This window comes from Artibeus jamaicensis, unplaced genomic scaffold (genome assembly GCF_021234435.1).
Source record: "Artibeus jamaicensis isolate MK-2021 breed Jamaican fruit bat unplaced genomic scaffold, CSHL_Jam_final contig_332, whole genome shotgun sequence".
NCBI lineage: Eukaryota > Metazoa > Chordata > Mammalia > Chiroptera > Phyllostomidae > Artibeus > Artibeus jamaicensis.
The window spans coordinates 4,289,554-4,303,121 of NW_026521788.1; the positions used below are offsets into that span (position 1 = coordinate 4,289,554).

Below are 13,568 nucleotides of genomic sequence, written 5' to 3' on the forward strand. Positions count from 1 at the left end.
ATTACATTGCCTAAGCCTTTTCTTCTGTGTACCAAGAAATGTACCATTTTTGAGTGCTGAGTATTCTCAAGTGTAAGGCACTTTGCCGTATTTTATTTAATTTTCACAACTTCCCTGCGATGATGATGATGGTGGTCAAACAAGAGGACACTGAGGCTCAGAGAACTTCTGTGCCTTGTGTTACACCTCAGAGGGAGGGGAAGGGGGAGAATGTGGATCCACAGCCCCTTCCCGGCTGCTTGGCCCTGTTGCTTTGAACTGACTGCGTGTGAGTACAGCTTCCTTGGGGAGGGGATTTAAACGCTTGTTACCAAGCCCACCACGTTACTATAGTAACTCTTCTTTCATTGTGGGTTAGGATTCTTTTCGTTGGGGTAAAGTGATGTGAAAAGTAAACAGAGCAATTTCCAGAATGTAGTCTTTTATTCTCAGTGAACTATCAGTGTTTAACGGAGACTGTCGATTGCGTTTTTGTAAGTTAAAACAACCACCTCAAAGTGTTCTGGGTTTTCCTTAGACTTCCCCTCCCACTTACAACGTGAGAGACATGGCTGTGCCGACTGCCCTGTGGAGCGGGGGCCGGGACTGGCTCGCGGATGCCACGGACATCGGCATCCTACTGACCCAGATCACCAACTTGGTGTACCACGAGAGCATTCCAGAGTGGGAACATCTGGACTTTATCTGGGGCTTGGATGCCTCTTGGAAGCTCTATAAGGAGATTGTGAACCTCATGAGGAAGTATCAGTGAGAGCCAGGTGGACACACTCACCATCGTCAAGTCAACGAATGAAGCATGTCCAAAATGTATTGGCTTGATTTTTCTAAAGTACTTATTTTTCTTTCCCAGCCCTTTTATATTTTTATATGCAAGAAAATTACGATGTTGAAGATAACCTAAGTCTCTCCAGTTAGGGTTAGAAACGCACTTGCTTTTTGTGTTGTTTAATCATGGCCAAATACGCAGCTTGTGTTTCAACCATTGGGTGGTTTCTTTAAGTCTTCTAAAATGTCACTGATGTGTGAAAGGTCATAACCATTCTGCTTGTCCATACCAGTTAAAATGCACTGGATTTCTTTTTGTACCCACACACAGCACACACTGACACCTGTGTTGGAGTGTTTAGACTGAGCTGTTCATTGGTAAATGACCTGAGACTGACTGGAGAGAAACTTGGTATATAAGCGCCCAGTTCTTATCGCTTGGCCCCGAGAGGCTGCCCAGTGGAATGGCCCTGTGTCGGGGGTCGAAAGGACACTCTGTCGTGTCCTCCTGCAGTAGGTGCTGAGTCAAATCCAGTGACACTCCAGCCGTGTCAGTTATAAAGATTCTGTAATGAGTTTTATCAAATCTTATCTGTGATGGCTGTTATTTACCAAGAGTTTACATTCCTCAGATGAAGCAAATTAGTTTGCTGCAGTCCTCAAAAGCAAATTACACTCATTAAAAAACAACAGGTGTATTTTAAATACTTGAAGACCGATACACACAACCATGCGTGTTCATGAACTTCATCGTGAGTCAGGTCATAAGCCCACTTGTTTGAGAAGAAACGTGCTGTGGAGAGATGATGCCACTATTTTTCCTGAAATCAAGGTACTGTCTCAACCAGCTGGTGTAGCTCGGCGATGACGGCGTGTGCAGCAGAAGCCCCGAGGCTGCCTCCGAGGAGTGTCCTAATCCATTTTCACTAGAAAGAAATATGCACGCCTTAAGATTAAAGCTCAGGGAATCGCTTTGTGTTTGAGTTTTGTGTGTGCACGTGTTTTCACTACTCCTGATTTGCACCCCTGTGTCCGGAAGCCCATGTTCACTGACTTTTCTCACAGCCTTACAGTCCTGTCAGATGGACAGAATAACAGTTGATATGCTTTTCTGATTTAGTTATTTTAGCTGCAATAATAAACGGTAATTGATATTGGCTAATATGTGGAAACGGCATAATAACTACTTTGTAACCAATAAAGAGTCTTATTTGAACTTTTAATAAAACTCCATGAGGCTCATAGGCTTGAAGGTTTGTGTGTTAGTGTGTTTGTTTAGTAGCCATTTTCTACTACCCTTTCTCTTTTGGTGAGACTTGTGTTTTTCTTTCTCATTTTTTCTCCCTCTTGCTGACTGCTGGTAAACCTCACTGATACTGTCTGTGAACGTTTGATCCTCTCCAGTGGGGAGCAGAGAGTGGTTTCAAACCCGGGGGGGCACTGGGGAGAGTTTGGAAGCGCTGGCCTTCGGTGTCATCCTGCAGGGGCCACTGAGTGAGGCTGAGGGAAGACTCAGCAGTGACCCCACCTGCAGGCAGTGGCCTGTTACAGGCAGGACCATGGATCCAAGGACTGGCCATCCAACTGCCTCCATGAACAAATGAAGCAACAGAAGCTGGCAGAGACAAGATACATCACAGGGGCAGACACCTAGATTTGGGGGTCTGGTGTGGTCTCTCCTGCTACTCTGTGACCTGAGGCCAGAAGATATCTTACCCCAAATCTCATACACAGCCCAGACTGTAGTGACTCAGTAAATGTGTAGACAGACAAGATGTGTGAAGAATGGTGGACGTAGCGAAATAAAATGAGATGCACATGTAACATCGGGGGCTGCACAGGACTGCAGTGGCATCTGTGTTTTTGTGGCAACCGCAGAAAAGAGCAAAACTACCAGATGTGAAGGACGTACATCCCTGGGAGGATGCCACTCCTCGCAGGCCTAATGTCCCCCACAAAAAGAACAGTTCTTTCTCCTTTGACCAAGGCAAACTGCTGTGGCCAACCAGGCACGAGGTTGTTGGCTGGGCTGGGAAGATAGAGGCAGTGAGTGGGTGTGCTGTTGTTTGACCCCAGTAGTGGGACAGGGCTCACTGGGGAAGGGCTTCAGTGCCACAGGCAACTTGGTTTCTCTTTGGTTGCTGCCACAGAGGCTCCGATAGATGCCCTTGAAAGCCCGTGGCCATTAAAACGCCAACACAGCAGACCATAGTGAAGAGTGGGGTCTTCGTTCTGTAGAGCGGACCCCGTTTGGAGTGTTTTTCTTTCTCCTCTTTCCCAAATCTCTGGGGATCTTTCTTCAGCGTGTGGGGCCGTCTAGAGGTGGCAATGTGGCATAGTTCTTCTTGTTGCAGTTGGGTTACACGTACCCTGGGCTTTGTCAGTGGCCTCGCTCTTGACCCAGCTGCTCAGGCTCTTCGTAGGGCTTTTCATATGGTTATAACCTGGGGTGCCTTCCATGTAGTTTTGTGTCATCTTTGGCTGAGAGTGCAGAGCAGGGTCGGAGTTTGTGACTCAAGAGGTTTGGTAACAAGTTTGTAGGAGTTCTGACCGTTCATATCAACTGCATCTGATACATGTTCTGTTGAGCATGTCTGAGGCCAAAGGTGTCCACAGACCCCACAGCAAGGAAAAGACTAGTTCGTATTTGCCAGCTTGGAACACTCAGGTTCTGTGTTTATGTGGGCAAAGCCACCAAATGAAGTCACAATTGAGAACACAATTAATTGGTTAACTTCTTAAATTCGCCACAGGGGGGCACTCGTGGCTTTACTCCCAAACCGTTTCAGGAGGAGGCTTCCTCTAGTCCCTGGGGAGAGGCAGAGAACTACTGTTGATTTGTGAACCGGTTTCTAATTGGAGGGCTGAGAAGATCCACCACATCTGTGGTCATTTGTAGGATTCTGATTAATTCTGTCTGATGCATATCACCTAAAAATATTCTCAAAGAATAACTGTCTTCGAAAGTAGCATGAAAATAAAAATTTGCCTAACAGTGTAGTCAGAACCTCAGACATGGGGGGGAGGAAATGGAAATGTCTTTAACCTTAGGACTCACAAAGGTCCCAAATTGTCGATATTATTTCCAAACAATGTTTTTGTGGATATTAAAAGTCTTAATTTGTTCGATGTAAACATTTAAAACACGCTGTAATTTTAATTCTTGTCATTTCGAGTTGAATGCATGGAGAGATTTTCAAAACGTGACCCCTGAAAGGCAATAGCAGGTTGTAATAATTCTGATTTAAAACATTTGCCAGTAATTCATTCAAGAGTATTTATTGTATTACTCTAGGTGCAGATTTCAAGTTCAGTTTCAAACTAAGCAGAAAATTATTTTTTGTCTACATATTTTAAATAGCAATACTAACACAAATACTTTACATTTACATGGTGCCTTCTGGATCCTTAAAGTCTTCTCCTAACGGCTTTGATCTTTGCAGCAACCCTTCTGACAGGTGAGTATTTTCTCCGCCTTGCAGTAATATTATGCCTCTTAACAGGAATGACTTTATACGCTTTAAACGTTTTAGAGGAGTTGGTGAGAGTTCCAATAATGTTGGTAGAAGCACCCACTTACAGATCACCCAGATGGATCAAAAATATAAAGACCAAGTGTTCAAAACCAAATGTGCTTCAGCGTCTGGGTCACATCCTTCGTCAGCGCTCTGCTTGCTCATGGATACTTCATGTTTTCCGAGTCTTTTGCAAACTGTCCTATAGATGTAACTTCAATGGCCCGTCCAAAACTCCTTTTGATGTGGGGGCATCTATCCTGAAGTTGACTCTGACCAGGTTTGCTCTTGGTTTCACTGTAACTTGCTATTTGCCCCTAGCTGGTCTTTTCTTAGGCTGTTTTCATGTTTACAACCAGGGGTCACATTAGCCGCTCTCTCTGCGTCTTAATGAGTTACAGTTGTAAGATGTTACCACACTTCTCATCTTTGATATTCAGGAATGGTTGCTTTGGCTAGATAGATGCTGATAGTCTCACCTCGTTTTGGAAAGAAACAACTGTGAAGGTCACACAAAAAAGAGATTATGTCATGGGTAATGTACTTTGTCAACTATATGGTCTTTTAAAAATTTTTTTTGGAGGGGGGAGTCTTTTCTATTTTCCTTAAGTCTTATGGTGACTTGTTACCAAATAACTGAGATTGCATTAAACAAGCATAGACTTGAATGTTGCACTCTCAGAAAAAGTGATTTGATCATTCCAGGGCACATAGCCAGTGCTTAAAAAAGAGGTTCAATGTTTTTAGCCTCCATTTACAGACAATATCTTTCAAAATGTACGTTAAGCCCACAAATAACTTTTGAACATTCATTACGTGCAAAGTATATTGCTTGGCACTGTGAGAAAAAAAATTCTAGATGATATACTCCATGCCCTAAAAAGACCTATTCATCTAGCAAGCTGTTAATTCTGTGTAAATTAAAAATGTGTAAAGGTGCACATTTGCCAATTCAAGAAATGACACCACTTCAGTCAAGACTAAATAGGGTCCAATATGCCTTTTCCGGGATCTCAGTCATCTCAATACACCAAGGCTGTGTGTTCCAACCCCGGTCTGGGCACATATGAGAATCAACCAACAAATGTATAAATAAGTGGAACAACAAATTGATGTTTCTCTCTCTCTCTCTCCCTCTAAAAATCAACAAATAAAATTAAAAAAATAAAAATTAATAAACAGGGTTCGATTTTATTTGGCTCTATTAAGTGATGCCATTTTGCATCACCCATCAACATGTGCCTACTTTTTCAGCTTCCTCAATAACACTGTGGACAGCTGGTCCGATTTTAGCTGCCCATGTGCCCTGAGATAGTTGAACTTATACATCGGACACAAACCTTTGTCCTGGTGGCTGTGTGAGTTGAAGAGGCAGAGAAGCTGGTGGCTATTCTCCAATGTGCAGAGAGTAAGAGGGGAGAGCCTGGGTGAACCATGCCAAAACCACGGCTCCCAGGTCTTTCTGCACAAGGCTTTTTGGGAAAGATTCTAACAGGCTTAGCTACAGAGGATGGAGAAAGCAAAGAAGGAAAAGAATAGGCGGGTGGGGGCCGGGAGCTCACAGAAGGCAGTCCTAACAACACTCTAATAGCTAAGTCCCAATTAAGCAAACCTGCCAATGCCACCCACTTAAGAAAGTCTGTGAGAGCATCCAAAGCAAGCACGCATGACTGCTGAGACCACACAAAAAGGACTGCATGTGCCGGACAGAAATTTGAAGGTTGACTTACTTTCTGCTAAGGGCAAATCTGAGTGATATTTTACCTCTGAGCAGAGTTCAATTGTAAGTCTGAGAAAGCAAGCTTTGATGGTCCCTTTGGATGATGGGGGAGCTCAAGAATGAAGACCTAGTAAATGGCATATGCTACATTGAATAATGCAAGGTCATTCTCAAATAAACCTTTTTATTTGTTTAAAATCAGGTAGAAAGGAGCAAAGGAGGAGAATGTATTGCATCTTCTCTCTGAGATGCAATACAAAAATTCAAGCACAAGGTGATATCTACCAGGTATGGAAATAGAAGCATGTTCCTGGGTTGCACTAGGAGTGAATTGGAGGATGGTGTAGGCTGAAGGGGAGACTAGGAATGACAGGTTTTCTAACCTGAAAACCCCCCTACGAGCAGGAGGCCAAGGGCCCGCATTGTACCTGACTCTGCTACCATCCAGATACCCAAAACATAAGCAAACTCCAGTATGTTTCTTTTTTGGTATTTGTCAAATTGCTGCTCAAAGCTGCTTCCGAACTTTTATCTCTTCAACAGACAAGCATAATATCAAAATAATCTTAGGACACACTGAGGTGTGTTTCTTTTTTAAGTCTGCAGGAGGGCCAGAGGTTTGGTGTTCCAAGAATGGGCATCTAAAGAATATCCATAACCCTTCAGTGGCAGTTCTGGAAAACACACGAATCGGAAGTTTCTGTATTATGAACTGGCCTGTTATAGGGTTTGTGTGTGTGTGTGTGTGTGTGTGTGTGTAACATCTTATATAACCCGTATAGTCCCATAGATATCTTATATGCTACTATATATTAATCTATAATTATATATTATGAAAATTACCATGTGCATACCTAGTATAATCATGTACTAGGATATGCACCTATCCTATATATTATTACATTTCTAGGCCAATATGTTGGTCTATATTTTTGTTGTACTTATTCTTCCCTCACAATATATGACTTTCTTTTACTTCTCTTTACATGATTTTATTTGATTTTAATTGCAAACTTTCTCCACTGTTCTTTATATAAAATATGAAGTATGAATTTAAAATAGTGTATCTTATATTGTATGCTAACCGTGTGCCAGGCGTTGTTTTTTTATTCCTGTAGCATCACAGCTGTAGTAACAATTCCTACCTCCACGGATTGGGTGAAATAGAGTAAAACATTTAGCTAATGCCTCGAAGGTGTCACGTGGTAGCCTCAGTATTATTCTAAATTTCCTAGTTAATGCTAGAAATAGGCTCATGAGGTAGCTACTATTATTTATTTCCCTTGGGGTGGGGAGTTTGGAGGAGTGAAGTATTGGCTCCAACCTCACAGACACAGGAGGCAAAGCCGGCGTCCCGGGCTTCAAAGTTTTCGTCCCAACCTATTCTGCAGGCGGTCCTTGCGTTGCGCGTTGGCCTCCCGGGTCGGGAGAGCAGCTGGCTTTTTTCCCCCCTCGGCAGGCAGCTCTGGGGGTCTCGACAGAGCTCTCCTAGTACCGACCTTCTCATGCTCAGTCCCCGTCAGTCAAGTCCACTTCGAACTCGGAACGCAGAGAAACGCGGCGATAGAGGGGCCTTGCGGTTTGCCTCTGCGCCCGGGATGGTCTGGGGGAAATAGGAGGCGAATTCCAAGGGCGAGTTGGCACCGCGAAGACACCCCAGGGAAGGGCAGGGTAAGTGCGACACGTCTCTGCAACCAACAGCTCCTCGAGGCTTCAGGAACACGCATATGTCCCCTTAAGGAACAAAGTAGGTGCTTTACTGATTTCACTTCTTCCTGAGACGCAGCGCCTTTTTAGCCAGGTATGCGTCGACTCTAGATGTTAAAACCAGAACTTTTTGTTGTTGTTGTTAGAGCGAAGCCTAGCAGTTGCAGTCTCTTCTTCTGCCGAGGACTGTCGCAGTTCTTGTCGCTGCTCTGGGCGCTTCGGCGGCACGGATCTGCTGGCTCCCCAGGCGGGTCCTCGCAGTGGGATCTGGCGCTTGCGGGGAGCCTGCGGGGATAGATCCCCTCCGGAGACCCCGCCACCCGGTCTCCTTTGATTTCCCGCAGCTGCGCGTGGCCGGGGACCCCCCGCAAAAGGTTAGTTTGCCCCTTGCTGCTAGTTAAAGGCATACAAGGTGTGCAGACAGAAAAGATCCGAAATACAAAAGTTATGTCACTTTAAAGTTTTTGAAGATGCAGTTATACTAGCGATTTTATGAATACACATAGACGGAGTTGTATGTGTGCATTTAAAAGGACAAGTAATTCTGATCGAAAAGAGCGCTTTCCGGTGGAGAGGAAATATTCCCAATCTTGTTTAGGGGTGGTGATGACACAGGTGAGTAGAATTGTCCAAATTTGTAGAAACTCTAAAGATCTATGCACTTCATCGTTTGTAAATTGTACACTAATTTAAAAAAAAGTAGGACATAATTCCACATGCATATGAAGTTACTAAGTGCCACTCCCGTTGCACACATAAAAGCCCATTAAACGTAGCTGCGGATGTGTGTTTTAGCCACTAACCGCGGCTCTGCAGTACTGTGCGTCTGTGCGCGCCCCGCTCAGCCCGGGAAGGGAGCCAGAGGCCCCGGCGTCACCCAGGGCGGGGCCAAGTGCAGAATAAAGGCTGTGGGGCGCCAGCCTCGCTGCGGCTGCGGTGACCGGCTCGCCATGAGCGGCCTCAACACTTCCGAGTCCCACGTCCTGTGTCGCTCCGGCCAGTTGTTTCTGCAGCCGGTCTGGGACCGCCTGAGGACTCGGGAGGCCTTCGCGCAGTCGCCCTTCTTCCCGGCCGTCTTCTCCATCACCGTCTACCTGGGGCTCTGCCTGCCCTTCGCGCTGCTGGACGTCCTGTGCCCCTGGGTGCCCGCGCTGCGGTGCTACAAGATCCAGCCCGACTTCTTGCCCACGGCGCGGCATCTGCTGCCCTGCCTGGGCCAGACGCTCTACCAGCACTTGGTGTTCGTGCTCCCCGCCACGCTGCTGCACTGGGCCGGTGGCGCGGCTCTCCTGCCGCGTGAAGCCCCGGAGCTGCTCCAGCTGGTGTACCACCTCGTGCTGTGCCTGCTGCTCTTCGACACCGAGGTCTTCGCGTGGCACTTGCTGCACCACAAGGTGCCTTGGCTGTACCGGAACGTTCACAAGATGCACCACAAGAACTCGCCCTCCTTCGCGCTGGCCACGCAGTACATGAGCTTCTGGGAACTGTTATCCTTGGGCTTCTTTGACATGATGAACGTCACGCTGCTCCAGTGTCACCCGCTCACTGTCATGGTCTTCCACGTGGTCAACATCTGGCTGTCGGTGGAGGACCACTCGGGCTATGAATTTCCCTGGTCCACGCACAAGCTGGTACCTTTTGGGTGGTACGGGGGTGTGGCGCACCACGACTTGCATCACTCTCAGTTTAACTGCAACTTCGCCCCTTACTTCACACACTGGGACAGGATACTGGGAACTCTGCAGTCTGCTCATGGCAAGTGACATGTGTCCCTCCCGGGCAGTGGCCCCTGAGAACCGGGACTGATGTGCATTTCACACTTGAATCAGAGGAAACACACTTCAGCTTTTTTATTTTTATATTTTAGTAAGTAATTTATTACTTGATGGACGTTTATAGATAAAATCTGATGTATTTTTGCAATCTGATGAAGTAATTTATGTACTTTTTGTGTACCGACAGTTGTATACCTGGTATTGAAATCTAGTTCAATAGCCTCGATTCTGGGATGTTTAGAGATTCATCACTGGCATATTTAAGTCATCTCCAAAAGGATTTGTTTGTAGGGTAAAGAGTTTCCAATGTTTGAAAGTGCCCCAGAACCAGGCTGAAAAACCTATTTTTTAAAGTAGAGAATCTGATCTCTGACTCTTTAGACAAAGAAACATGTTCCTGCTGGGCAGTGACTAGGATTATTGTAATTTCTATATTTTCATAGAACTTTGTATTTATATGGAAAGAAATGTTATTTGTGCTTAAAAAAAAACAGAAATAAACCAAATAAGTACTGGCTCCTGTTTCACTGGCGTTTTGAATAAAAATACTAAAACGGGAAGAGGGATCTGGGGTGGCGGTACCTGTCAGAGCCCTCCCCTGCACTCTCTTGGAAAGAGAGTACCCCAGTGGGGTGTGTGGGTGGGTTATAGAGGAGAAGGAGGCAGGAGAAGGGGTCTGTTTGTCTGCTTTGGTCTAGAGATTTTACAGAGGAAAAAAAACCCCACTATTGTTCTGACTGTTTCAACTGATTTCTGCATAACAGGCAACTGAAAGAATTACCCTGGAAAGTGTTAGAGAGATTAATGCTGAGCAACCATTTGATTATTTGCGGGGAGGGTGGTGTTGGGAGGAGAATAGAATTAGTGGGGTGCCTTGCTTTGCAAAACTGGTGAGTCAAGTGCGTGCATTAGAGGGGCTGATAGATCCAAAAGGGGGTTCAGAGTATGCCCCCCTTTTCATGAAGCCATGTAGTGCAAATGACCATAATACTCATTGCCCCTGCACTCTGGGATTTTTGTATATTCACTTTTCTCAAGTAAGACAAACATGAGAACTGCATGTCCCTTTCTCAAAGAAAAAAAGATACGTGAAATTTGACCCTAGACCCCTGGTTCTTAATCTATAAAAGGAAGTAGTGCCTCAGATGTTCTTGAAGATTGTAACAGTAAAATGTCCCTGTTACTGACCACACACCCATCACCTATCATGTACCCCATCTAGCTGCTGCCTAATTAATTTTATCTTTGAAGTATAATTAGATAAAGTTAAAAATCAAGACAAGTTAGGGGAAAAAGTATAAAGAGTGGCAGTTTTGCCTGTGGCAGGCTTGCTGTGTCTATGAACCAAACTATTTTGTTTGAAGGTGAAAAGTCCATCCAAAGATCTGGCCTCCACAGTCTGCCAGATGAGACCCCTCCAAATCTTTGGCAAAATACAATGTAAGCTGCAACTCACGGGCAGATTCTCTACGTGCTCTCTGGGCTTTTTTGCTAAAGTCACCTCTTGCTCTGTCCTCAGCAAGACCATGCTGGGACTTCAAGGCTGCGCTGATGTATAAAAGTGAAGTCCACAGGAACAGGTAGTGAGATGTGAGGGGCAAGGCTGCACTGAAGGTCATATATCAACGATCAACTCTCTGAGGGGAGAAATAAAAGGATGAACAGGCAGGCGTGGAACATCTGACACAACTGTTCGTTGTTCAGAGGTGCTTCCGGCACCTCAGGCTGCCTGCAGACCTTGGATAATGGCAGCTGATCACAGCTCACTTTAACCACGCGTCATGTTGCCTCACCATATAAGGGAATTTAGCTTGGGGCAAACATTACGCTTGGAAAGTATTTGGCTTTAGCAAGACTATCGCAAAATCAAGTGCCTTATCAGTTTTTAATGCCTTGGGAGGTGGAAGCGGGAGAATGAAGAGGATGAGCAATTTTTCAGAGAGTTTAATAGCCTAATAATAAGAATGATGACGATGATGATGAAATAGTTCACATTTGAATTCATTATCATACACACTGTTTCACCTGCTCCTTACAATACCCTAAGGGATGTAAGATAGTTATCATTATCCTTTAAAATTATTATTATTATCATCATGTAATGTTATGGATAAAGAATTGGTACCTTCACAGATGGACTTGTCCCAGATTGTAAAATACTGGAAATTGAAGCCAGTCTTACAGTGTACACTCTACCTTTCCTCTGATGATACTTAAGATAATCTTCATTTTCACAACTGCTGAAAAGATGCAAACTCTTCAACACCAGCAAATGGCCTTGCTCCTCTGTTCTTCCCCAGCCACTGCCTCTCCCACAGAGTGTCCCCCTAGTCCATTATTTTGATGAGGACATTCATGGTTCCAAGCCTCTGCCTGGCAGGAGAGAAAGCCAGGGAAAGTAGGCCTAGGCCAGTCCAAACAGGATTTGGGAAAGCAGGAGGCAGCTCATGACTTTTCTGTGTCCCTCCCTGCACATCAGCTAAGAGCACACAGGCTGAAGTCAGGTTGCCTGGGGGAACCTTGACTCTGAGACTTAAGAACTGAGTGACTCTGGAAAAGTTACTTAGCCTCTGTGTGCCTTGTTTCCTTACCTATAAAATGTCCATAATCATAGAACCCACCTCACAGACTTGTTGTGAGAGATTTTGGGCTACCACTAGATGGGTTGGAGGTCTCAGCCATGTTTGCTATGTTTGATGCTTCATGATGCGAATACTGGGACAACAGTTCTGGACTGTGGTCTTCTGTCCACAAACCTGTTTGAGCTTTTCCAGTCCTGCAGGAACCAGAGAAAGCCATTTCATATTTGGCTTGCACAAGAGTGGCTTCTCTTGTCATCCTTTCACGGCCAAAGTGTGGGAAAGAGAGTGTGTGTGTCTGACTACTTCCTTACCTTGAGTCATTCCACCTCTTCCGGAAACTTTCACCCCCGCCACCTCCCCCGGCTTCCCCACCCCATTCACTGCTGTCTTCCTAATTGTCAAATCCATTAATTCCCCTGCTGCCACTCCCCCACTCTCCACCCCCGGTTTTCCATTTCCTTGGCTTTGTTTTTAAAGGTACAGTGTATTTATTTTTGCTAACCAGCATCTTCTTAGAATGTGGTTCTTTCTTGGTTTTAGTGAGATTTCTCTAAGCTATTTTCCTTCCTAATTCTGTTTCTTCTTCTTCTGGGGGTGCTCTCTCTCCTGGGCAAGGAGGCAAGCCTCAAGCTGCCTCTTATTTTATTTAAAAAATCTATATTGTGTTTAATAAATGTCCTTCCTATCATCTTCAAATGTACCCTCTAAGTCTCCGCTCACAGTGCATTCTAGTACACACACATAGATGAGGTGTATGTACACATATACTATGTATGTGTGTGAATATACACTATATACAAAGTCTGTCCAGAAATAACCAGCCATGTGATATGAAAAATATAAACTTATTGAAAAAGATTCAAGAAACATTGTGCACAGGACAATGACACCTCAGTCCCATCCAAAGTAGTCACCTTGGAACCTCATACAGCTCTCCCAATCACCATCAGCTGCTGCATTGTATTGTCCTGAATCTTGTCAATGATCTGAAATTTCTTCCATTTCAAAGGTGATTTTAGTGTTTTGGGAAAAGCCAGAAGTTGCAGGGCACCAAATCTGGGCTGTGGGGGGTGCTGGGTCACCTGGGTGATTTGATGTTTCATCGAAAAAGTCTGTGTGAGACATGGTGCATGAATGGGTGATTTGTTGTGATGAAGCCACCAATCAATCACCTGTTGCCCATAGATGCGCAGCCTTCTGAATCACCCGAATAGTTTCCATGGAGGAATACTCAAGCTTAACACAAAATTTGATGCAGATTTGTTGCTGTATTCAGTCATTTTGAATGTGATGGCCACACGGTACACATGCTCACTCAATAGCATCTATTGCCACCACTGACTAGTACAGTGAAGTTGTCATTGTTCGCACATGAGCATTTCAGTCCACTCTCCTTGGCTGCCAGGTTTTCTCCATGTCATCCAAACTGTTCTCGTTATATTAATAATGGCTGGACTTTTTCAGGATGGACCTCATATGTATGCACACTATATATACACTATTT

At 44.9% G+C, this 13,568-nt stretch overlaps 2 protein-coding genes across 3 annotated transcripts in view; both read left to right on the forward strand.

Moving 5' to 3' along the window:
* Positions 1–2,017, forward strand: part of LIPA (lipase A, lysosomal acid type) — a 31,309-nt gene extending 29,292 nt beyond the window's left edge. For both annotated transcript variants that reach the window (XM_053663946.1, XM_037156608.2), the window contains exon 10: positions 518–2,017. In XM_053663946.1, the coding sequence (XP_053519921.1) occupies positions 518–751 (234 nt within the window). In that variant the 3' untranslated portion in view covers positions 752–2,017. The remainder of the gene's footprint in view (positions 1–517) is intronic.
* Positions 2,018–8,647: 6,630 nt separating this feature from the next.
* CH25H (cholesterol 25-hydroxylase) lies at positions 8,648–9,989 on the forward strand. The gene has a single exon (XM_037156628.2). The coding sequence runs from the start codon at positions 8,658–8,660 to the stop codon at positions 9,468–9,470; it is 813 nt and encodes a 270-aa protein (XP_037012523.2). The 5' UTR covers positions 8,648–8,657; the 3' UTR covers positions 9,471–9,989.
* The last annotated feature ends 3,579 nt before the right edge of the window (positions 9,990–13,568 follow it).